The following is a 27,390-nucleotide window of genomic DNA, read 5'->3' as shown; positions in this document are numbered from 1 at the left end:
ATCGGAATAGGTGACTCAAATGGTCATCCTGCACGCTCCCTATATGGAGCCAAAGCCAAATACCCTTCAATTAAGTGGAGACAAATAGAGCAAACTTCCTCTACATGCCGGACAAGTGAGCTTTGCCTCAAAAGTAAATATTCTTTAGCCTCACACGGCCTATTTTTAGGCGAGTAAAGATGTTTATGTTTCAGACAAAATAAATATTTTTATTAATAATACACCCAATTGGTAAATAATTACAACTTTATTTATAAATACTTGTATACATTAAAAAGTGTTTTTATAAAACTAATAGAAGTATATAATATTTTTTTTTATCCACAATGATGATAATCATAATTTTAAAGGAAGAAAACAAAATTAATAGTTTAATTATTTTATTAAACAAGTTGAAATGTTAAAGCTCCATGTTGATCGCTCACTTGTTTATATACACTGTAGTAAACATAGAATCTGATCTTATTTGGTTTCAGTTACATTAATCACACATAACTAGGATTATATTAAAACAATTTTTTTTTTAAACCGCACTTTCACAAACATTATTGACGATAGGGTATTTAAAAAATATATTTATTCCATGTTTCATACTTAACAGTCTTCTATCGGAGCCATTGTCGCTTCAACAAGCAAATTGAAATCCAATTCAGCCAAACTTGCTGTAATAATAAAACTTGTTATGTCTTATAAAACAAAATGGTAATTAAATAATATTACCTTTAGCTGTTAGCAAGTCCAAAAATGTATCAAGTGGTGAATATATATCCGAGGAATGAAATGTATGCGCTGAAGGGCCTAAAAGACAATGATAAGGCAAAATAAAATATTAACAGTCAATAAGGATAAAATTAGTTGAAACATATTTAATAAATAATTGTTATTACGTACTGTACATGTTAATTTTATGCATATATTGGGGACAAAGGATCAATAAAAAATTGCAATTTCAAAGACGGTTTTTTATATTGATCTCAAGGCATATAATAGGACGTCGAGATATGTAATAATTTGGAAATGTCGGGACCTCGGAATCAGAAGTTAATTACCTTGCTTCCTCGAGACTTTCCTGAGGAACTGAAAAGAGTCCCTCAGGGTTCAGTGATAAGCATTATATTTTTCTTGATTGCAGAGAATGGTATCGCTGATGGTGTCCCCCAACCAATCGACGATTACTGTACGTCGATGACCTCTGCTTTTGCCTTTCGGGGAAAGACCTAGCAGATGTCAAAGGGGTGATGCAGTCAGCGATATACATTGTGGCTGCTAAAGTCGAAGAAACTGGATTTGCCCTCTCTGCGTCAAAAACCACGTGCGTCCACTTTGCTGCACGCCTCCTTGTCTGAGGTGCGCCGCCATAAAATACGTAGAGTCAACAAGGTTCTCGGCCTCACATTTGATCAAACGTTAAGTCGGCAGCCACACAGTGATGCTGTCGAGGTGAACGTAAGAAAAGTTATAACACTTTTAAATTTTGTCAGTCACTTCAGGTGAGAGTAGACAGATAGCCCCTCTTAAAAATGTTTGACTCATTGCTGTGCTCGACCTTATTTTATGGTTGCATGGACTATTCTTCAGCCCAAAAAACACGCCTGCAGAGGCTCAATAGGCTTTACTATCTGGCTTTCAAATGGGATACAGCTAGCTTAGAATAAGCATGTGCTGTGAGCAGGGGGGAGGGTACTTCAGAGAGAGATCAACTGTGAGCAACATACATGTGCAGATTTGAGCTTGGGTTTGTTGGGTTTATTTTTTTATGTATATATTTTATTTAGGCAGATAGGTATACTTTACATAGTTTTACTATGTAATTTTACACTGGACTGGAAATGACGTTACAACATCAAGAGATTAATTATTACAATACATAAATACCTGTAGTTAAATTTGTTTTATGGCGATGTGTTCTAGTTTCTAATCCTGATAGTATATTCATAGCATGCTCTCTAGCGCGTATCATTAAGCTCATTGGGTGGGCCCACTGATTTAACAACCGTCGAGCGCGGGACCGAGGGAGTAGAAGAAGTAACTTTAATTTCTTCCTAACGCCTTCTTTCGAATCGCCTAGATCTGTTGAAAAATATATCTTTACAAATTAATTTTCGATACTTGTTAAAACACTCATACCTGGAAGAATTATCTTCATAACATCAATCTGTAATTGCAAAGCATTCGCTTGTATGTACTGGAAGAACTTATCAAAATTCATACTCCGATAAGCCAAATATGTAAAAAACGAGGAAAACCCCTGGGGCAAGGGGTACGCCATGAAATCCACTGCCAGCGAATACCGTTCCAGTACAAAGAAAAGCATCTTTCTCTTGAGCAAGGGTAAATCATTTCTACAAATCATAAATTTTTATATTATAATGTCATGTAACTTACAAACTAACATTAACCCTGAGCAATGTTATTTTTCAACCAATAGCACAACCATCAATTAACGTGATTTACATTTTAAATTGTAATACTGGCAAAAATTCCAATACAAAAACATGCAATGTTTTTTTGTAAGAACAGCCTTTTTCTTTCATTCTTTTTGTGAATTTTGGTAGAATTCAATGCAATTTTTTTTAAATTAATTATTTTATATGTACCCTTTACATATTAGAAATGCAATCACTAACCCTAATGCCAACACTGCACCCAGAGGACACGTGTCATGAGAAACCAGCCAGTTTCTGGGTTGGCTTGGGCACTCAATGTTGATTATTTCATTGTATGTACATATTATATATTACTGTCAGTGACAGGGCAACTATAGCGTCAACAAAATACAGATTGCTTAGCATAAATCACAGGCTTATAACAATTTTTAGAAAGGGGGAAAAAAATAGTTCAACAACCACTAGAAACAACACTGTTGAGTTTGTCAAACACTAACATACAATAGAATATCACAGTTGGCAGAACTTCAGACCAGTTCATTTCATTAATCAAAATTTTCATCAGCCATCAGCATAGAGGGCCAACCTGCACTTCTTGTATACAGGTTAAGCATTGAAGAACAGATTAAACAAAATGGGGCCCAGGATTGATCCTTGGTGGAATCCAGCCATGATTTAGTCGCATTGTTATGCGACCCACAAAAGTTTCTGTTTTTCAGGTACAAGTGAAAAACTTTTATTTGATAAGTTGGAAATTTATATTTCATTAGCCAGCATATGACTCCCTTGTGCCAGACAATGACAAAAACCATTTCAGTGTGCATCTTTTTATTGTTTTAATAATTCTCCATTATGCTGTCCACTACACGGGTAAGCTGACCTCAGTGCTGAGTTCAGGCCGGATTCAAATTGTTCCTCTTTCATTATTCTGGATTGAGCATTATGAGCTTCCAAGCATGTTTGGAGCACACGTTCAAATATTTTGCTAAAATTGCTCAGTAGACTGATTGGCCTGTAGTAGCTTGATTGGGTGCCATGGGGATTACCTGCTTTCTTTAGGAATGTTATTTTTAAAACATTCCGGTGGTTTGGAAAATAATCAAAAGTATTTGGTTGAAAATGTAAGTTAGTAGTACTAAAACTTCTTGCGGAAGATGCTTTAAAAGAATATTGGAAACACCATTATGGCCCAGAGCATTGTTATTTCTTCTTGCTTTTATGACTCTGGTCAATTCACTTGGTGATGTGAGGAGACAGTAGAATTCTTGGTATACTGGTCAACGGAGCACTGTACATGTAGATCGTGAGAAGCTGAACCAAGACCTTTCATTGTCTCATGCACTTGTTTGAAGTAACTACCCATCATTCCAGCTTTCTCAGTGTCTGCTGTGCAGGTGATTCCATTTAAGGTAATTGGTGGGGGGTTTGTCTCCTTTTGTTTTCTAAAATGCTTAACAGCTTTCTATGGAATTATTGGTGTTATTGATGTTGGAAGTAGCTTGGATAGGATTGGAGTTAGAGGACAAAATCGCAGTATCATCCACATAATGATTATGGTATTATTTGTAGGTAGGTCAGCAATATAAATGATATAAGAGATAGGGCCAAGAACGCTCCCCTATGGGACACCAGTTTGTAGCCCAAACTAATAATGTAGGGGTTAATTTATACAACAGTAAAGGTTTACTCTTTTTCTTCTCTAATTATTTTATTTATTTTAAGTAAACTACTATCCAGAAAGACAGTAAAATATTGGATATATGAAAAAGAAAGTGAGAAATGTCTGGGGGTCAGATGTGATAATTTAGGCTGTATTCATTTAAAAACATAACAAAAACACGGTATAAAAAATTAATTATTTTGCACGTTTTCACATTGTCTTACAACCTGTTCACCACACATGCACACTCAATAAATATATAAATGAATTTGAGTAAAATACAACATGCAACTTTTTTTTTTTTTCAAATATGACAAAAAGATCACCTTAATCCAAGGAAAAATGTTTTAAACCACAGTACAAATTTTTAATTATAGCTATATTAATCTTTGCATGCATAGTTTAAGCTAAAACAAAACATTTAAGAATCAAGCTGATCATGCCTAAATATAAATTATAATATAAATTTACTGATGCATGTCAACAGAATAACATGTAAAAATATTAGCTGAGCTCAATTTACTAAAGTGATCATGAAGTCCTTTTGATGAGTAGTGAATTAATTTGTTTTTAGATCAAAAAGCATGAAATAACCTATGAGTTACGACTAAAAATGACCACTAGTACATAACTAACATAATGCACTACTAAGAAATCAAATTTAAGCCAGTCTTAGTAAACGTTAGAATAAGTAAGTTAGGAATGGTATAAGTTAAAAATAATTATAATAAGAATTATAAACATATTATTCTTATGGGGATGTAAATCAGTTCCGGTTGCATGAGTTCACCAGCAGCCAATACCCAGCATTAACTCAAACGCACCCAATCAGATTAGGTTACTTAAAAGGTATGTACATAAAACTAACAAACTATACAATACTACACACACAAGTGAAGACGGACCCTGTAAATGACCCTGCCGGTTCAGCATGAGTACACCGACTTGCAAACCAACACCTAGCATCAATAAATATTTAGATTATAATGTGCATGTGCTGCAGACTGACCTAGTTGTTAATAGCGACAGAGAAAAATTTGTGGGCAGAACATATGACACAAACTACAATCAATATTTGAATGATGGGGCAAAAAATGGAGGATCTGGCATTGGGATGACTTTGAGAACATAACAAATTGATTATAACATAATGTAAAATAAAATCATCAATAACTCATTCACATGTAAATTTAAAAAAAAATTCAAACAATTTCAACAAGCAAATTAATTAAAGAACAAAAATGCATAAACCACTCAATAAACAAGAATAACATGAACAAAATCACATGTGAAATGTATCAAAATTTACTGCTTACATGAGTTGAAAACCTTTTACATGTTGAATTGATACACCAACTGCACTTGTAACTAAACTACATAAAAATCTTGACATTTCCAGCTGTGCAGCGGCATATCGAGTCGCAACGACATGTACTTGCAAAGGGTTGTCTAGCCCCAGTTTCACTAAATGAATACTTAATTCCCGCAAATTCTAAAAAAAGGAAATTTACACATACTTTCCTGTACTCTGAATCGTGAAATAATTGCCCGAATGCATCAAGTTTTGAATTTAAAATTTTATCATTAGTATTTACATTTGAAAAACATTACCACAGAGATGACATGCTCCTGTTTCGAAGCAGTGCACTTTTCCACCTCATAAAATGGAAGAACGGGTTTAACTCTATAATTTCCCACACTGGTCATTTCAGCAAGAGTTGTGTTTACTGACAAACTACTTCCTGGACTTAGTGGAGTGCTACATCTCGAGAGAGCTTCAGGCTAAAATTGTATTTATAGAAATATTAGAATTTCAATTGAAGTATTTCAATAACAAACACTAAAGTTTAAATATTAAATCAATGTAACAACCGTGTTAGAATTAGACCTCTAAAATGATGAAAATAAATGTGAATACACCTTTAATTTCGACCACACCAAACTTTTATAAACCCAAAAAAACATTAGAATGTGGTAGCTGAGTGATTAGGGTCAGATCTCAGCTCGTGGACTTAGCAGTCGTGGGTTCAATTCCCACCACTGCTCCTGGAATTTCTGACCGCTCCTCCTCTCCCCAAAATTATGTTCATTACACTTAGACTTGTTTGCCTATGGTATATACAATGCCATAAAAAATTGAACGAAGTGAACAATTTTGGCAAGTTGATGTATAAAATTATTTTAATATTACTGTTAATGCCCTGAGATGTTGTTGGGGCGTTTTTCGAGACCTTATGGGTTTTGTGTGAACTTTGTTTTTTCTTCCGCCGGACCCAGGCCTCGCTCGAATCAGATTCTTGATTGTTTTCAGCTGTTCTCTTACGCGGTCCCCTTGTGAGCTATTCTCTAGTGACATATTTCTCTCTATCTGAAGTCCATGCAATTGAACGGTAAAACGAAGGGTACAAAAACAAGAATACAACTATCATATCAGATAGTTGAGCAGCCATCAAAGCACTAAGCTAAAACATCATTAGCTCAAAGATGGTGCTGAATTGCAGAACTAAACTAAATATATTAGGTATGCAAAGTCACCCTCTGCTGTGTCCAGGACATCTGGGATTAGAGAGCAGCCACCCTTGCAAGGAAAGCGGCAGCTATATTTCTGATAGGTCCTCATCCCTTCTCTGTGGCACAGAGATTCACATATCAATGAGTATCTTAGACAAATGAAAATGAGGAAACAGCGGAATTCACTCATAGGACATAAACAACCCAAGAACCCTCTAGCAAGGTTTTGATGAAAGAAATGCATGATGCATCAAAGGAAAGGCAAAAACTTCGAATCCTGATATGATTCTTAACAGGATACCGAATGGACATTTGAAGAAGATTGGCATAATCCAACCCGACACGTGCAGATTCTGCAAAGAAGCAGAGGACAGTAATACACCTAACAAATATGCCACTACATTTGCTCACAGGAGGAAGTGTTTTGAGATGTACAACTTAACCGTAGAAGGAATTTTTTTTGTTTATTCGGCACTACCGCCAAAACAATTATAATATTATAATTTTGAAGAGTTGGTTTATAAGATTCCAAAGAGGTGATGAATTAAAGTTCAGAGAGGAGAGAAAAGTAGAACTTTGCAAGGTGCTATTGAGACCAATTCTACAAAAAAAGCTGTGTCAACTGTCAAACCAACAAAATTTGTTACATCTGTATTTTTATTTTATTTAATGAGTTTGTGGCTGAGGCATTCTGTCAATTCCAAGCTCTAGTACTCAACATTTAACCAACGTTTTGAGGAGGAAATGCCTGGTTTTGGTGAACCAATAATCTTGATTTGATAAGACAATGCCCAACAACAAGCAAATATTTACCAAAACGATGATACTGGCTTTTCTATTCTATCCAACTTCTGAATGTGCTCCTTCAGGCTACTTGTAAGCAATGGCTCGCTTATAAAATGGATAAACTTTTATACATTGAAATATGTAAAAACTAGAGAAAAAGATTTTATTTTGGAAGGGTGTAGCAGGTCTAGAAGATTTTTTAACCTCATTATGTTATTTTTACCTAAACAATTTAAAGAGCTTGGTCTTCCTTTACCATCAAAATATTAGATCTGTAATTTATAAAATAAAAAACAGTAATACTAATCCTGGAAGGGAGTAATAAAGCAAGAATAATCAACCGACATGAACAGTTTTTGTCGTATATTGTTTTCAGTATTATTCAGGATTTATCTTGAAATGAAGCAGTTTTTTCATAAGAAATTGTTTGTTACTTTTACATTAAAGCACTTGTGTTTAATAGTGTTTTATATAACACTTTGATGCCAGTAATGAGCATAAAAATGATTATTAAAGCATTGCTGAAGACACTCCAGCAGATGGTCTTTTCCATGCTGTTATAGCTTGCTAACAAAATCTATACTGTAAAATATTGTAAAACGTTGAAATAATAAATAAAGCATTATTATTATTATTATTATTGCTGAAGGAACTCTTAACACTGACATATGGCAGAATCTTTGCTGAGAATATTTAAACTCGAGAAAAGTTATTGTTAAACGAAAATGTGAATTTATATAGAAAAGAAAGCACTGATATTTAGATGCTTAAAATTAAAGCTCAGAAATGAACAGCCAGATGAATGAGTTAGACTTTAATTAATTAATTGAATAAAACTTAATTAAAACACAATATTTTAAAAATAAAGGGTGGATATCAAATTAACAGTAATTTGCAGTTTACCTGATAACATATAAGAGACACCATCAGTTTATCAGCGACCATCGTTGGCTTAAACCTCGAAATGCCTGCCGTCTCAGCGATAAGATCCCAAAGTTTGGTCCACAGATCTATTCTAAACTGACACAACCTTTGTCGGGGTGATAATAACATCACAGAAGGATTCCAGAGGGCTTCTTGCGTTAAGCTCAATGCTCTACCATCTAACTTTAGAAGAAAAAATAAATAAATAAAAGTACATTCATAACAATGATGTTTCTGGGTCTTACTTTCACTTCCATGGATGCAAACTTATTTACAGTTGTTAAGGGCAAAAACCGCATCATTTTAACTCCGTCTGATGGAAGATTTTTACAAACAGAAGCATAAGCACCACCAATAAGGATTTCATGGAATATTTCTTGTGCAGTATTATTCAAGCAATCATCAGTGATATTGTTCAACAGCTGCAGAATCGAATAAATGTAAAGCATAACCGATAAACAGGGAAAAACAAACTCTCACCTCTCCAATTATGTCAAAATCGTATCTATGAACAAGGAAATAGTGTATAATCGATAGTTTATTGGCTAAGCCAGAATTTGGGTCAAAATAGGTTTCCAATAATAATTTATTGCAAATGGCCAGATTGAATGTGTGAAGTGATTGAACATTTACAAGAGTTATTCCATTTTCATAGTCTTTTAAACACAACCAGTGTTCATTGTTGGGAATTTCGTGGCTGAGAAGAATATGACAGCAAGGCTCATGACAAGGTCCAAGATCCAATAAGTGCACAAATAATCCAGGCATATACACCAACAAATAATCGTCTGTGAAAATTTTAAAATGCGTAAATGTTTTCAAAAGATTTTCATAATTGAATTATACAAATGTACCTTTATGTAATGCAAATATCGGTTTCAAATCGCTTGCCTGGGCCCATGGAATTCCTGGCAATGTACAATGAATCACTAAACCGTGATGCAATAAGGTGACAGAATAGGCTAAATGTACGGTCGTGATTTCTGACAAATTTTCATTCACCTTCGGAGCACTTACGGGCTGAAAAACAGAAATTGTGACGTAATCACAAGTGAAATTTCACCAATTCTAATATGCACTTTCAAGTAAAATGTATTCATGACAAAATTACCATTGATGAATTTCAATCAATATACTAAATTAATAAAATAGGCGATGGAATGTTTTAAGGACATTTGTAATGTGATGCTTCCAAACTTAACAGACTGATTGTCATTAATATCATTTAGTTAAAAGTAGAAAGCAGACAAATCATACAGCTCTAAAGTTTTTCCTGTGCGTCAGAGTGTAGTACAGGGAGATATTCTAAGCCCCTTCTTTTTATTATATTCATATCTGATCTAGATGTTTTTGATCAGAAGCAGTAAAGCAAAAAATATCCCCATTAACAGCTAAAAAGACATCATTAGTCTGTTGTATACAGATGGCATCATCTTTGAAAATAATTGGATAGGTGCACAATACAAATTGAAACTATTAGAAGAATATGTGACAAGTTGCCCTGACTGTCAATGTAAAACTATTGTGCTCCCCTTTCATAAATGCAGACGACTAGGCAATCAACTTAAATACAATAATTCTATTGTCCAAATCACAATTACATATGTGTGCCATTGTTGGTGCCAGCCATCTCATTTTTAAATATACTTAGTTTTGGATTATTGTAATCCCTAATCCTCCCACGCTCCTTGCAAACCCAGTCCTGTTCTACTCCTATGATAGAAAGGTCCTCACGTCTCTCTTTTCTCATGCTTTTTTCTCCTGTATTAATAAAAAAAGTCTTTAATCACGCGACCACGAAAAAACCCTCTGTGCTGCATCGATCTCTTCCACCTGAATTCATTGGATATTCTGCGACGAAGTCAGAGGAATCGGCCCCGAGCTCCCTACGCTTCTTGCAGCCGGCATCTGAAGGAAGGTGGAAAGTCCCCTATGAATTTCTCCCTTGTTTTATTTTTTTTTTTTTTTTTTTTTTTTTTTTTTTTTTTTTTTTTTTTTTTTTTTTTTTTTTTTTTTTTTTTTTTTACACGGCATTGGCTGTAACAGCCATTGTCTCTAACAGCTAAATTCATTGGGAACAGCAAATACTTTCTCTTTAAATGTGAAACTGCATAAAATTATGAAAACCTTGATTCCATATAAATGGGACAGCTGGGAATCAAAGTTAATTAATTGGAATCAATATCAGACAGTACTTTATTGCAGTTATCTGAAATTTGGGGCTCTGAATATGCAAAGATTCAAGAAAGGCCAGTATATTTTTTTAACGTTTCTGCACCCACCTGTCACTACCCCAAATCATTATATGCAACTTGAATATGGACTATTATATCTTCTATACAAAATATTTAAACGCATGATTAACTGGTGGATGTGCTTCTTGGAAATGACTTAAAACCAACTATCTAAAATATGCTACTATCATATACTCCCTGATAGATTTATGTGAAATCTTTAGTATGCCATTCAACTAGATTATGCGTCTCCGTAAATATCTAAAAATTATCTGATCAGAAGACTTTTGGTTTTGCCAAAACTAGCAAATGATCAGGTAGCATTTCAAGACTACTGGAGAAATTTGAAAACCACCTGTTTAGCAAAGATGTAGAAGTAGCAAAGAATTCCTGCTTTTAACGTTTTTTTAAAGCAACATCTGTTCATTTGGTCGAAGTTAGCTCTACTTAATATCAAGAAACAGAATAATAGCTCAAATAAGATTATCTGGAAAATGATGAACTGAGCTTTTCTAATGGATTGCAAGCTCTTGACTGTATGAATCCCTCAGCTTATGGAAATTAGCATTATGAACTTATAATTCTAATTGTCTAGCAAGATTAACAAGTTCTTCTAGGGTAATCAACTTGGTCAGACTTGGAAGTGTTTTCTCACTGCAAAATAAAATGAAAACAGCAAAATGAGAAAGTCATAAACCATGTAACTTGGAATTTGCACAAGTTCGAGTATTACTGTTTTATATTCATCACGAAAAAGATTTAATTTCCTACTGAAAAAAAAAAAAATATTTGTATGTCTAATTTTTTTAAAATATAAAATTGACAATAAAAACTTACTTGATACAAGTAGTGATGGCAGATGCAAACAACACCCCTATCATCACAAAGTACAGTTACATCGAGGGCACAATCATGAACTCTCAAAGGTATTGGAATGTCATCGTATGTGTTGCTTGAAGCTTCTATTTCTAATACGGGCGGTGGTAAATTCAGAGGTATGTTCAGCTGAAAATTTAACAAACTTAGCTGTTTTGGTTATAGACAATATTTTATTCTTCCGCCATACTTGGTCATTTATAATTTTGGTCTGCGTCTGACAAACCAACAGTAAAAACGATACAAATTGCATAGATTGTAAAAAAGAAAAACAATATTTCCAACTGAAGCAATTAGAAATCATGTGTGATATATCCACTGTTTCTTCCTGGCAATATCTGCGTAGACTTGTTTCTACTATACGCCATATATATTTATACAGTGATATAAAGAAATTTACTAGGGGGACCACGGTAGCTTGTAGACCCCGCAGTCGTGGGTTCAATTCCCACAATCGCCCCTGGCCATTTTTCACGCTACCCTTCACCCAAGCTATGATGAAACAGCATATGGACTTGCTAATTTACATGTTCATAAGGCAATTAAAACAATAATCATACCACTGTTTCATGTGGTGTCGAATCATTGAACTGGAAAGCTGATAGAGTCGGAGATTGTGTGTTCTGTTCATTACTGTCTCCTTCAACCCTCACTGAAGACTTTCTATAATGAATGTAGAAAAGAGATTGATATGTAGCATCCCACTGAGCCCACGAAAAAGCTTTCACCACTGTTTCTGCAAGCTCACTTCTAATATGCTGTAAAAATAGAAACTGATTTATACATTTTTAATTTAGGATAAAAATATGTTTATATAAAGTTAAGACTATATCAAATGCCACAAATACTCATATATTTTAACTCCCCATTAAAAAATGTCTACCACAAAAGAGTTACAGCGTTCAAAACTTATACATACCTTTGTATTCGAAGTTGAGGGGCCTGTTGGTTGAAAATAGGTTAGCCTATAAAGTGATATACCTGAAAATATTTAAACATAAAAAAACTTTAAATTCCTTTCATAAAATTTAAAAATAAATTTTAAATTTAACTCGTGATATCTTTCAATAAATATTGGTAAAGAAGAAATACACTCAAAAACAAGAAATCAGACATTTGTATTTTGTTTATTTCATACCAGGATTATTTGGAGTTCGTGAGGTGCGGTCTGGTGTGACGTAGGTTTTAGAAAAACATTTTCTTTATACTGCCAACGTTTCGATCTTTAATTATTCAGAAATCATGAGATGTGGTCTGGTGTGATGTAGGTTTCAGAAAAACATTTTCTTTATCGTGCCAACGTTTCGATCTTTATTGAGATCATCTTCAGGGCCTGGGATTTATTATAAACATTGTTTAAATTTTACAAATACATGTAAGATGTGAAAAAAATGAATTGATACAATGCTAAAAAATTTTAGATTCAAAGTATTTGCACTCACTCATTTTTTTTAAATCTAAAAAGCTAGCCTTGTATAAATTCATTTTTTTTTCACCTCCTACATATATTTGCAAAATTTAAACAATGTTTATAAATCCCAGGCCCTGAAGATGATCTCAACAAAGATGAAACGTTGGCATGATAAAGAAAATGTTTTTCTAAAACCTACGTCACACCAGACCGCATCTCACGAATTCCGAATAATCATTGGTTAATGGTCACTAAACACTACATATTTCATACTATACTTATTTTTAACATTATATTAATTACAACATACTTATTTTAATGTAAACCAAATTAAATGAGATCAGAAATTTACGAGTGCATGAACTAATTGTCCAAACCTGCGTTCCTCTCGTACTAAGCAGGATTACTACAGCAATGACGTGTCATAAGAAGGGTAAAACTAACTTGTCTCACGACGGTCTAAATCCAGCTCACGTTTCCTATTGGCAGGTGAACAACCAATTATGATGGTTTGAAAGAATTCACCAAAACACTGGAAAATCATTTAGTGATAGATTAAAATTCAACTAACAATTTCTTACCTCATTTTGCTCTTAATAACATGTATTACCTCCCCTGGCCTAGCGGAGGGTCTGAAATAGGCATCAAGTATGAAGCTGTTCAACGCTTGTTGGGGGCAGGGAATGATGTCTAACCCATCCCTTTATCATGTCCCATAACTATTCTACAGGTATCATGTCAGGAGAACGTACCCAATTCATTGTGGTAATACCTAGAGCCTCCATGTAATGTTCATACTCATGCATATTACTTGAGCTATGATCGAGCATTAACATGAAGTTGTCGAGTTGGGACCACAGCTTCAAAAAGAACTTCTTCGATGTAACTTAGTGCAACTAAAGATCCATTCTGTACGATAATCAATTTGGTATGGGCATGGACGTCGATTCCACCCCATACAACTGCCTCTCTTTGCAAAGGTTATGACATATGCATGAAAGTGTTCTCCAAGTCTTCTTCATAAATAGTCATGGTCATCTGATTGCCATAAACCAAACTGTCATCTGTAAAGAGAACAGCCCCCCCCATTGTTCTAGTGTCCAAGCAAGATGCTGATTTGCAAATAGGTGCCATTCTACTCGATGCCTCTCCAGTGCCGGGACATCTAGCAACTAGGCTATTCTCATAAAGGCTTCTGGTTACTGTTTTATAGCTCAACCTTACATTATGAACCGTTTGGAGTTGACTGCTGACAGTTCTGTAGTACAGGAAGAACAATAAAAACCATCATCTCTAGCCATCATACATCAAAGTCAACCCCTACCTTCTCTCAGATCAAGACTTCTAGTGGTCCTAAACCACATTATACCATCACGGTAGTATGCAGCACACCCAGGACTTGGGATATGTAATGGGCACTTTGTCCATTGTTGGCCAAAAACATCTGCCTCGGTGAGATCTTCTCAACTTAAAACCATGCTTTAAGAAAAAAATTTTCTTTTTTACTCAAATTTATTGTTCTAATAAAGAAAACCATTAACTCACTCGACAAGTTGACCAGTTATAGAATTAGAAAATAAATAAATAAATACAAGTGTCTGTTGCTGTGTCTTTGAGTGTACAATACATGTTAAAATCAACTAAAAACATTGAAGCATACAATTCATATTACTTTGGTGTATACTTACAGTCGTGATGAACAAACACCAAAAACCGATCAAGATCCGCAGACTGTTTGCTTCTGTACAAAAACTGTGCCATTATTTGATGGGGACTTTCAATTTCGAGATTTTCACACCTGGCTGTAGAATTGTCAGACGAAGCAATATGAAGTTTATAAAAACATTCAACATCAGAGATCATAGTTTTCGTCGAATAAACTAAAATAAAAATTAGAACTAAATAATCAATTCAATTTTTAAATCATTGAATAAAATTACCAATTATAGTTCTCTGGGGATTTGTAGTCGCCTGTATTATATTTTCTCCCACATCGCACTTCAATAAAACCTTTGAAAAAAAAATTAATTATCTTAGCTAAATAAAATCACATAATATTTTTACAAAGCAAATAAAATCGACAATACCTCTATAGTATTCAACAAAGTGCTATAAACACCAATGAATGTGTGTATGTAGTCCAGCGACCCTTTCAGGCACGTTATCCATGATATAACGATTGCATTATCTTGCTCTTGCCCAAGCAATTTCCAATCATAGCCATATTCGTACAGGTTCTTGTCTAAAAACGAAATACCGTCTAATTGTTGTATTGCACAATTTCACACATATTCACACAAAAAATTATTTTGGGATGGGTTTGCTATTTATTTTCTTTAAAATGACCTATTATTGTCAGTTGACTGATGATGGCTATTGAGAGTAACTTGAATTTAACCCAATTCAATGTGTAAGTCAAAAAAAAAACTAATTTGAGCAAAGGTTCACAATCCGAGTGACATTGAATTGCATTAGCAAAACTCCTTTACAATAAATAGAACAAATGGCAATACAAATAAGACTGTAATGTACCACTCAACTGTGAAAGATCCTTGGCTGAAAAACAACTCAATAGGAGCACTTAAAGTAATGGCAAATCATTGACCTAAACCTGACCTGTGGAGAAAAACTGCCGGCAGTTTTCCCGGTCTTTTCCAAACTCTTTTCAAATGCTGAAAATACAATCTGGAATCATCAGTGAACAAAACATGTCACAGAGAAGCCCTGCAACAACAGGACTGATCAAAGTATCAAAGGTTTATTGTGAGATGGGGAAAAATCCCGAGTGGACATGAGTGTTTCTCCAGCTCTTGAATCGAAAGCAAGGTCCAATAAAAACAAAATTAAGCCTAATTGATTGTTGGTGCACGGTTTAATCACTGTCAGCTCCCTTGGGGGCATTTCTAACAGATATTTGGTTTTGGTTGGTCTTAAGTACTTTTTATAATTTGTTTCAATCCATATGGAGATTGTTTTAATTAGTTTAAGCCAAAAATTTTAATTAAACCTTGTAATTATTTTCAGTTTTTGTTTTGAATAAATACTCTTTAATTTGATGCGTTGAAATACATTTCAGACCCTTTTTCAAATATTCTTTTATCCTGCTGAGTGGAAAGTTTCATTCCATTCAAGTCGAGAACTCAATCAACTCGAGGGCTCAGTCAAATCAAAGATTAAGAACTCAGTCAACTCAAGTATTCAATCAACTCGAGGACTCAGTCAATTTAAGAACTCAGTCAACTCAAGTATTCAATCATCTCGAGGACTTAAGTCAAATCTGTTTCTGTTTTTGAATAAATGGATTTTAATTTGATGTGTTGAAATACATTTCAGACCCTTTTTCAAATACTCTTTTATCCTGCTGAGTGGAAAGTTTCTTCCATTGAAGTCGAGAACTCAGTCAAGTTGAGGACTCAGTCGATCAAAGGACTCAATAAACTCGAGGACTCAGTCAATTTTAAGAACTTAGTCAATTCAAGAACTCAATCAACTCAAGGACTTGATCATCTCGAGGACTCAGTCAAATCAAGGATTCAAAACTCAGTCAACTCAAGGACACAACTTGAGGACTCAGTAAATTTTAAGAACTTAGTCAACTCAATGACTCAATTAACTTGAGGACTCAGTCAATCAAAAGACTCAATCAACTCGAGGGCTCAGTAAATGTTAAGAACTTAGACAACCCCAGGACTCAATTAACTTGAGGACTCAGTCGATCAAAGGACTCAATCAACTCGAGGACTCAGTTGATCCAAGGACTCAGTCAATTTTAAGAACTTAGTCAACTCAAGGACTCAATCAACTCGTGAACTCAGTCAAATCAAGGAGTCAGTCAGCATTAAGAACCAGTAAACTCAAAGAGTCAATCAACTCAGGCTCAGTCAAATCGGGGACTCAGTTGATTCAAGGACTCAGTAAAGACGAGAACTCAGTAAGTAAAGGACTCAGTTGATCCAAGAACTCAGCCGAGTCAAGACCTCAGTCAAGTGAAGGATTCAATTGATCCAAGGTGTGAGTCAACTCGAGGACTCAACCCAGAGCAGTCAAGCAGCCACACTCGTGTAGGATTCAGCAGGAGCTTACACTCAGCAAGTACTTAGTCATTGCAACAAGCTGAATGGAGTCGACTGTCAAGGATCCAGGGAGCTTTGGGAAGAAGATACTGGAGGATGCTGAAAGATATGTAAGCTGGTGTTGGCTAACAGCGTTTGGGGTAAGTCTTCTTAAGAATACAATCATCCTCAGAGTTAGAGTTGTGGCTGACTTGCCTTATTTGTTTGACTTTTTGTTTATTTATTACAATATTAAACTATCTTCTTTCCACACAAACAGTAGTTAAGCGCACCTGCTTACATAGGTGTAAATCATTTTAAAATAAGAACTAATGCTAGCAAATGAATTTCTCCTCGTAATTCAAGACCGGTTTGAAGAGAACATGAGCATGTTTGAACAATCCAAAGCATGAGTGGTTTTCAGAAATAGGGAATTAAATTCATTTATTTGAAGAAAATATGCGTGAAAACAGCCTCAAATGTGTTTTACTTGATGTCGAGAATATTAAAAATAACATTTATAACATCAAATCACGAGAAAATTAGTTGTAAATAATAGGTAAACAAAGCAGCTCATGATAAGAAATCGCTTGATAAGAATAATTCCTCTTGTATAAGGGTAAAATTAAAACTCACGTTCTTCTGGGAGAGCTTGATTGAATTTGACATTAAAATCGCTTTTAAAAAGTAACTTGGTCATAGTGAAAAAGTCGAAAGATTAATGGAAATTCACACGGCTGGAAGTTTCAAGTTATCATTTGAAACAATTGTCTATTGATCGTTGGTACTTTGGTATGGTTGCCTAGATCGATGGTAGGGTCAATTGTTATTCACCAGAGGTGGGAAACAACGATATTTTAAAAAAATCGACATCTTATCCTTGTACATTTTTTCATATTTTGTACCATTTCTATATTATTAAGTAAAAGTAATTAAAATCTAAAGAGTAAAAGACAGTTAACATTCTAAATAATGTATTTTTTATTCCTTTTTATTTTATTTTACAAACAATATACATATTAATACTAGGCTCACTTTTATTTTATTATTAATGATCCGCCACAAATTGTATTCCAAGTAGTTCCACTAATATAAATGATAGTGTTACTGATTTATTTAAGCTTAAAACTGCACGTGCATGTAAATATATAACATACATGTACAGAGTTGAGCCTGGCACTTCTTGGATTCCACTGGCAATTCCAGCTTTTGTACTTTGCAATAAACTACTGGCAGCCTTGAGAATTACCCATCCTGGGTGTTGGCAGTCCAGGGTCAGACCTCTGTATCTGACCAGCTGCCAAGGTTGGGCTCTCCGGGCTGTCGACAGCTAGGTCATTTCAGCCCCCAATGCATTCCTAAACCCATTCACGTTCTTATTCACTCTTAAATACATTCTTTCAGGGTAGTCGAGCACTTGATATTCCTCCATCACCCTTTACACCTATTATATAACTAACCTAATTCAGGGACGATAGGGTGTTCAGTATTACACCATTGGCCCTCCCACATTACACATTTGCCAATAAATACATTCATTCTCATTACACACTAGGGTACAAAACAATATCAGCACTATATGCAATAAATCACTCTTTTTCCTCCAAGAATCGGAATAGGGGACCCCCACTACGTACAATTCTCATATAAAATGCCATTCCTACACACTCTCTATATGCAACCAAGGAAATGCACCCTACAACTAGGTGGGACTCATCACTTTCTCGGCATGCTGGACACAAAGGCTTTGCCCGAAAAGTGTCTGTGTGTATACCTCATGGTCTATTCTTAATCGGGTGAGAATAAACCTTGTTCATAGAAATGGTGAATGATAGAGTGAGTGCTGTGTTCAATCCCTTTTTTAAAAGAGATAGTTCCTACTCACAATAAGTTGTTTCCCAATGATCCAGATTTCGAGCCCTTAGCTCATCGGAAGGATTTCTACAACCTGATGATGAGCTAAGGGCTCGAAATCCAGATTGTTGGAAAACAACTTGTCAGTAGGAACTATCTTTTTTAAAAAAAGGATTAAACCTTTGTTCTATGAATCAGGTCTTCCAAGGGCCATCATTCAACAGTGTTCTTGTTATGTGAGAACTTCTGTACCAATCCGGCTCCCTGACGCTGCTATTTTCTTTTAATCATGTTTTTTATTATTTTTGTTATTGCATTTTTAGTGACAGGGGGCTGGATCATGGTAGTTAAGTTTGGAGGTTGGTACCTCCCTCCCTTAGCCGCCTCGGCCACATTTCATTATATTCCAGCCTATGTTTCTGGATACTCTGACAATTTCGCCAAGATGCTCCAGATAGTGGTATCTTGCCAAGAGCACAAAAGAGTCAACAAAGAATGTGTCTTGGAGTAACCGCACTGAGGGAGTCAGTGAAGACCAGATAAGTAGAGCATCTTGAATCGACTCAAGCATGTGCTAAATCGTGTACAATTCTGCCGGCTACAGTGTGGTGGAAGCGACCTGGAAGTGAACGCACCTTTGCAATACATGGGGTATGCCACACCTTCGCCAGTCTTGACCTAACTGTGAAAATGAGGTGAAAACCGTACCTTGATCAAAGTTACAAGCTTTTATATAAAATTTTATTATATTACATATCTTGTATGTATTAGATTTTTTAAAAATTTTCACATTTTTTTATATTGCCGTACCTCACTCTGAGGAGTTGTCAATTAAATAGGATTCCAAGGATGTAATATGTAGTGTGTAAGGAAGTGGTTAAGATTATAAAGGATGCCTGAATGCCAGACCCTATCAAAAGCCTGGTCCAAATCCAAGAACACACCCAAGTAATACGTCCTCTAGAGCGGAGTAAATGATTTCAATGACTGAAGCCTTGCTAATTCTTGGGATGATGGAAATAGAAGTTGAATTGGTGACAAGGAATATTTTATGCGACTCTGCGAGATGGATATTAAACGTTTTAAAGGGGGTCTTTTGAAGATTTTTTGGAGATCACAAGAGGATTGGGCTTTATGAATGAGAATCTCTACTACTATTTCCATAAGAGAAGAAAGTGAGTGATGTGGATAACAATAATATGGCATTCTGAGGATGGCATTGAAATATAGGGAAGGTAATTAGGTCATATCCAGGGGATTTTCCACTTCTAACTTCAGAAGATGAAAAAAAATAAACCTAATAACTTGTTAAATAAATAAATTTATTAATAAATTGTTAAACATATAAAAATATAAAAAAAAATTTAAAAACATAAATGTCTTCTAATTAAATAAACAAATTTATTAACATTTGTCTTATCGTTTCGTAAATTACAACAAATTTAGAGGTACTGTATATATTTCGGGTAAATCACATGAACATAAATGTTCTGGCAATTAAAATTCTTTTAAGGTATAGGTGACATAAAAAGTTGCACTTAAGACAATTATTGGGCCCATTCGCTTCTTGTCAATTTCTGACTGAAAGAGTTTAACTATTCTATGAGACAACATACTTTTACTATCATGGAATGCTTGAAATTGATTTATTAAAAAAAATCAAATTTAAAAACTACTGAACTACATTTCTGCTTTGTTTATTTTAAGAAAAATAATTTCAAATATGGATAATTTTTACAAATTAATTTACTTTGACAAATACATTTGATAAGTAATTCAAAATTCAAATTTGCAATAAATATTAACAAAGAAAGAACATTTGAGCCAGTGATGGAATGTCTAATTAAAATAAAATTTGGAATGCAATAAATTTCTGAGAAATAATTTAAATTTCACTTTCATTGACATTAAATTAATGATAGTACATTTTTGCATCAAACAGGCCCATCAAAAGGCTTTAACTAGAACCAATCATGTTTTAAAAATGGTCAAATTTAGAAACTCAACTGTAAATATAAAAATAAAATTTGTATCAATAGTGTTAATACTAATAATACTAATTAATACTAATACTATGATTAGTAATTAATTATTACTTTTAGTAATAGTACTAATAATCATTTAGTTATGTAATTATTATATAATATTATTGTATAATAGTTACTGAAATCGAAAAATGAGAGCCTAGAAAATATTTTTATATAATTCAAATAAATGTACAAATTTCTGTAGCTTAATGGTCTCTGATCATAATCTTATTTTGCCATCCACAATCGGCAGGGAGACGATCAAGCTAAGTTCACGTGTACTTCACCACACAAAATACAACCTTTGTTTAAAGCTTATGCCAAATTACTTTATGTTATGTGATCCAACTTTCTTAAAGCTTGTGAAAATAAATTATCTTAAATAAAATCAACAAACGTTAACATTTTTATACTAACAAATTAATTTTTTATAAATAGTAAATGTAATTAATAAATTACTATATGAATTTAGTAGAACTGGATTAATTTAAAGTTTTGCTTTTTTTACATAGTTTATATGCTCTATGTTCTCACAACACATGTTCTTGCTTAATATATGATTGGTGTTGTATATGTATGTATGTTTATACACACATATCCTAATTTTTTTTTAAATATAATGACTAGATAAATGTGATAATTGCTAATGTTTTTTCTTTCATCTCGCAACAACTGAAAATACAACAAATTTCCTTTCCCTAGATTGCAGTATTTGATACTTCTGGACATAAATCATGCATTTGGAATACAATAGTAACAACCATTCAATAAATTCATAACTTATTCTAAATAAATTAAAATCTCACTGAAATTATAAAAAAAACAAATCAAATTTCCACAAATATAGTTATTTAATTCGGACAAATTTTTCTGCTACTACTAAAAATGATCTTCTCATAAACAAAAAACCTTTATTGAATTTATAAAAAATATATAATTGAGTAATTTTTATGTGATACTCAAAGACACATATAAAGATTTAAATCAGTTCTTCAACTATTACAAACGTATAAAAATATAGATCTTCAACACTAAGATCACTTCCATAAGTAATAATTCAGAAATAACTATGGAAGCTCTTCCCAATTAAAGATATATAATAATTAATATTCTCATATGTTTTGTCATAATGATTGCGTTATGTACTGAAGATCATAATATAAACCTTACCAATTTCTTATAATATATCTTTTGGGATCTGCTCATCAGCAGAATTTTTTCTTGATTTCTTTCCTCGTTTACGAGTAGATTTAGATTCGACGTTTCGCCCGTAAAACAGATCTAACAATTTGCTGACGCCAGGCTCCTGAGACGAACCAAATTTTTCCAATGTCTGTGAAAAAGTTAAGTAGAAATATTAGTTAAATATAGAAAGGCGATCAACTTCAACAGGTTATATTCCACCTGAACACTCATAAATGACCAAACTTTATTACAAGGTGGCTGAGCAGCCCTGGGATCGGACAAGGAGGTGAGCCCAGACGACCCAACACACCCCCAGGCACTTCCCCCTTTATACCAAAATTTATCATATTTGTACTTTTTATTAGTTGTTGCACGGATCATATGCCGAGATTCAAACTCACGACCACGAGCATGACAAACACGAGTCGGATGCCCTAGCAACTTGGCCGTGGTCTCCTACACATCAGTTTATACATATATTTTTGTTACTATTGAAGTGTTACATTTGATTGAGTGTAGAGAACCCGCAATAAAAATTACCTCCATTGTGACGAGCGGCTTCCCTTTTTTCGTGCGCTCGCTAGGCTTGCTCCGAGAGGGTAGCGAGCTACTCCACTCTAGGCCCGTCAAGCCTTTTAGGGGTAAGATTTGTCAGGTTGCCCGGGCTTGATGGGTGAACACCTTTTCCTTACTTACTACTAACTCTGGACAAGGAGGTTTGAGAGAAAGATACACCAATTCGGACAGAACAAACAGGTCCCTTTATTTGATATGACTGAACAATTCCCAATATGTATAATCAACTAGTGAATAACGCCCTAACCCTGCTTATAAATAGCAACCCTTATTTCCTATTAAACAATTCATATACAAAACCTATTACTGGAAGACTAATTCTAGATATAACTATGCTCTTACTCTCTTTAACGAAACCTTAATACTAGGGGCTTAATTATTGGGGTCGTAGTGCAAAAAGTAGCCTGAAATCGCCCAACTGTTCTCCAAATCCCCCGTAAACCAATTGACAAAATTTGTACTCACAGGACTGAATACGTGCATCGATTTTGGTGGTACGGATCTTGCGAACTACGCTGACTAATCTGCCGCACCAGTTCACCCTTTTGACAGACTCACTCGTCGTCTCCACGGGACACTTCGACTGACTCAACTGCGGACTCCCGTACTACCGACTCTACTCGGACTCTCTTCGGACTCCACCCGGATTCTCTTCGGACTCCACCCGGATTCTCTCTTGGACTCCACCCGGATTCTCTCTTCGGACTCCACCTGGATTCTCTCCTGACTCCACCCGGATTCTCTCTCGGACTCCACCCGGATTCTCTCTTCGGACTCCACCTGGATTCTCTCCTGACTCCATCCGGATTCTCTCTCGGATTCCACCCGGATTCTCTCTTCGGACTCCACCCGGATTCTCTCCTGATTCTACTCTCTGATTGTCCTTTTTATATCAATCCGTTCAGGGAGGAGGTGGGGAACAGTTGCATTTCGAAAATACTGCTATGCTTCTGGGTGACCCGACTGCCCTTTGTCTTCTCAGGTCATTGAGCTATTTCGGATGAGTCCGGGCATTCGCTAATCCTGAGGGTTGAGCAATAAGGCCACTCGTCAGCAAAACAGCCAATTTTTCTAGGGCGATTGCCCCTGGATCGAATTTCTCAATCGAAAACATCCAGCCGTTATTATTTCGCCAGCTTTTTTTTAGCTGCGTCTGGAGTTCTCGAGAAAGACCGTGTCGGCTCCCGCGATTCCAGGCCAACTCCGGTTACTCAACCCGGCACAATACGCTTTCCCAACAATTAGCTAACCTATTTCTACGTCTAATTTTAATATTTATCACAAACTTAAATTTTTTACAACCCCGTTTAATATTCCTTTCTGGGGATCTTCACATCCATTATAATTCATGTCAGCCTTAAAAACTTATAATGTAGGACCTATTAAATCAGGCCGAGTATTGAGACTTAGACAGGAAAAAGAATGACAAGCAATTATTAATTTGTGACACAATAAAGTCCATTGTGTAATAATGTAAAGAAATAAAATATTTTAGTTATAAAATAGTAATGTAATATTACTTACAGAATAACTCAATTCAGACTCGACGATAGCTTTATTCACTGGATTTTCATGCGTGCATGCAAGCAATGTTGGAAAAAGGTAAACCATGTAGCAATCGCTGCAAAAATATTTAAACGGTAGGCTGACTAATAATTGTAGCACAGTCGGTTGCTGACCAGACTGCAAAACAGCCTGAAACAACGATCAAAAACATTACCTCTTTGCTGAAGTACAAAATCTACAATAACTACCAGTTGCTCTCACTTCTAATTACTAACTGGTTTATGAATCAAGTTATTATAAGGGCACTAATACTAGGCAAAAAAGTTATAAAAAGGATCTTATTTTCTTGTTAATCTCATTGATCTCACTCATTTGTAAAGTCAAGAGAGACTCTAAAGAAGTGAATGATGCTGATTAACATAAGCTCAATTCTGCACATGGATGACATACATGCGTGTGCAGAGTTGAGCCCATCACTTCTCGCAGTCCATCTGCAATTGCATTATTCTAATTTACAATAAATTACCCACAGGCCTCAAGAATGACCCCTCGGGTGTAGGCAGTATGGGGGTCAGACCGCAGTCTTATCCGTCCAGCCATTGAGATTGAGCTCCAGGGGCTATCAACAGCTAGGTCATTTCAGCCCCTAACACCAGTATCCAAATCCAAACCCATTCACATTTACACTCATTCTTAAATACATTCTTTCTTATTTTCATACCATTAACTCAGTTAAAGTGGTGATAAACTTGATTAGATTTTGGCAGCCCAGGTATGGACCTCGGTCTTATCCATCCCATCCCTCAAGTTAAGATGCCAAAGGCTGAGCTCAACACAATACCTAATCATTTGTGGGAAGTTTCTTGTGCTATCACTATAAAGACAGAAATGCAACTCATCAGTAAACATAACAGCATTCCAATTAGTGTTCTCTTCTAAGCGCTTGCTGCACCTTATTTTCTTGAGTAGCTGCTGGCGGGCTTTGCTGCAGGTCGCCTCCAAGGGCATACAATGTGAGGCCAACTTCCCACAAACTATGTCTTGTGGCAATGACAATATTTCTGTCCTCCCTTAGCTTTGCAGTACGTTGGGATTCACTACTAGGCCTCCTATTGGCACTTTCAATCTCTCGAACTGGGAGACCACGCTCTGTGCAATATCCACTTGCCGGTGACCTAGACGACTCATTCTCACAATAGTACTGCGAACTTCTGGTTCAAGATGATGTCTTTCCATGGTTGAAGAGAATATAATTGGATTAAAATGGAGAAAAGGTGTTTGTTTACAAAATGAGTAATCTTCATATTTACTTTTCTTAACTAAATCCATTATTAAAACTGAGGATTAACATTTATTTTTTGTTTTTGGTTGGTATTTTCTATTTGGTTTTATCCAACTAACAAGAATATATCAGTTAATTAATCAAAATTAATTGGATAAGAGTAAACTACAAATATTCCTATTCATTTTTGCACAGTTTATAATTGTGGGTCGATGAGGTACTCAGTATTCCACCATTGGCCCTCTCACACTACATATTCACACAAATAAATACATTCACTCTCAACACATGCTAGAGACACAAAACTATCAGTATTATATAGAATAGAACATCTCTGTTATCTCCAAAAATCGGCACAGATGACATACATACTCGCTCAAGTACAATTTTCATATTGGGTGGCATTCCTACACACTCTCTATAAGGAGCCAAGGAATGGCACTCTTCAATTACATGGGACACATGTGCAACGTTTTTCTTACAACGTACACAGGTTTTAGCCCAAAAGTAAGTGGCCATATGTCAACTTCACACAGCATATTGTTACGATCCCTCGTCTTCTAAACAGATCCTCTGAAGGTGGAGAAGTAAAACAGATTGTCCTCTTTCTAGTTTTCATTGTTAAACACACATTTTCATACACATAAATTATTTGCTTCACAAAAAAGTTTAATTGGAAAGGTTAGCTAATAATAATAAATTTGCTAATATTTTAATATTTTTGAGTTTAACATAAAACACCGATTTAATAATAAAAATAAACTGTTAATAGACTAATAATGTTGTGTAGGAATGGTTTCAGAATAAATAAAGAAAGAAATATCAATACTACAATATTACTAATTGACAAAGACTATGATTTAGATGTTATTGTGCTGAGGATTGTTATTTGTCGTGTTTTACCTGATTTTTTGGGTTTCCAATTGAGAAATATCCGATTAATTGAATCATCACCAAGATCAATGATTCAGGATGAGGGTTTTTATTGCAAAATGTCATTATGATGCTAGCTATACTTCTTATTTGCAACGCCATACCTTCTGCACCTAATATTTCCTAGAACAAGAAATATTGGCTATAATTTTAGGCTTATGCTAACATCAGGAATGAGAAGCAATTTTCAGAAAGATTCAATAATCAACAGAAACACAAAATATGTTTTACTTTGTTTTGGTGTGGACAAAGTATAAATATTCACAACTTTTTACAGCTTTGATTTCAATTATATTTGAAACTCCACCAGTAATTAAAATGCTAGTTTATAAGTTCAGTACTTACCTGAAATAAAGTTATATCGATTATAGCAAACTTCAAAAGCATGGTAATTATAGGATGAGCACATCCCGGTAAATATTTGGCATTTGTCGCAGACATTTTTTGAAGTGATTCGCACAGGAGGTAAACGGTTTCAAGACAGTCTGTCGCTTTGAGCAATGTTCGTAAATCGTTGGAATAAAACCTAGAATTCAAAGTTATTTCAGATAAGACAAATTTCATGCAAAAATAGACACAATAGTACAAACAACTTACTGTTTATCAAGAAGGACTGAAAACATGTAAATGCTTGGAGCTACGAGGGAGTTCATCTGGTCAAGCCCATCGATAACGACAACCCGCAGTAGATCTATGATATTATGAACAATACCAGAGCAGATAAAGTAACTGTAAAAGAAAATAAATTGTTTTTATAATTATAAGTATTAAGCCTAATATTACATATTACATATTGTATTTTATTTTAATTTAAAGACACAAGTATTCATACATTTAACTAAAATAAACACTTAAAAACATAAATAAATAAATTAAATTGTTTATATACGAGCTGGTAAGATTGATGTGGTAAGATTAATGAAGACTAAACTTGAGCTTACGGCAAGCAGGCATGGATCACTGTTTTAATACCTCAGGGCAATGAGAGTTTTTATAATAGTAATACGTGTTGGTGTGAATGTAAATTTTTAGTGTGAATGAGGGGATTATCCCCCATCCTGAGGAATATCGAGTACTCTAGGACGAGAGTGTGTTGCCTGGAGGGTGAAAGTAATTTATTAGCATGAATAGAGGGTTTAAACCTGCATTGAGTAATATCAAGTACTCAGGGGGAGTGAATGTGACC

General features: G+C 34.8%; 2 protein-coding genes across 7 annotated transcripts in view; both read right to left on the bottom strand.

The window, feature by feature from the left end:
* Positions 1 to 316: 316 nt before the first annotated feature.
* LOC106667231 (protein pigeon) lies at positions 317 to 17,638 on the bottom strand. The gene is made up of 17 exons (XM_014395057.2): positions 17,478 to 17,638; positions 14,877 to 15,031; positions 14,730 to 14,799; positions 14,478 to 14,669; positions 12,298 to 12,359; positions 11,939 to 12,136; positions 11,340 to 11,507; positions 9,123 to 9,288; positions 8,749 to 9,056; positions 8,514 to 8,690; positions 8,248 to 8,451; positions 5,659 to 5,829; positions 5,364 to 5,539; positions 2,128 to 2,342; positions 1,876 to 2,070; positions 721 to 798; positions 317 to 662 (listed from the first exon to the last, which is right to left on the bottom strand). Exons 1-17 carry the CDS (start codon positions 17,539 to 17,541, stop codon positions 595 to 597), a joined length of 2,667 nt encoding a protein of 888 aa, XP_014250543.1. The 5' UTR covers positions 17,542 to 17,638; the 3' UTR covers positions 317 to 594.
* A 2,442-nt stretch (positions 17,639 to 20,080) lies between these two features.
* Positions 20,081 to 27,390, bottom strand: part of LOC106667205 (S phase cyclin A-associated protein in the endoplasmic reticulum) — a 30,293-nt gene continuing 22,983 nt past the window's right edge. For all 6 annotated transcript variants that reach the window (XM_014395012.2, XM_014395015.2, XM_014395017.2 and 3 more), the window contains 5 exons: positions 26,802 to 26,933; positions 26,550 to 26,730; positions 26,175 to 26,327; positions 24,008 to 24,178; positions 20,081 to 22,055 (listed from right to left, as the gene is read on the bottom strand). In XM_014395012.2, coding sequence (XP_014250498.1) covers positions 21,900 to 22,055; positions 24,008 to 24,178; positions 26,175 to 26,327; positions 26,550 to 26,730; positions 26,802 to 26,933 — 793 coding nt within the window. In that variant the 3' untranslated portion in view covers positions 20,081 to 21,899. The remainder of the gene's footprint in view (positions 22,056 to 24,007; positions 24,179 to 26,174; positions 26,328 to 26,549; positions 26,731 to 26,801; positions 26,934 to 27,390) is intronic.

Source organism: Cimex lectularius, unplaced genomic scaffold, assembly GCF_000648675.2.
Source record: "Cimex lectularius strain Harlan isolate CLEC.00 unplaced genomic scaffold, Clec_2.1 scaffold27, whole genome shotgun sequence".
In the NCBI taxonomy this organism is placed as follows: Eukaryota; Metazoa; Arthropoda; class Insecta; order Hemiptera; family Cimicidae; genus Cimex; species Cimex lectularius.
The sequence above is the reverse complement of the archived record's forward strand: the minus strand, read 5'-3'. Positions and strand labels throughout refer to the sequence as shown.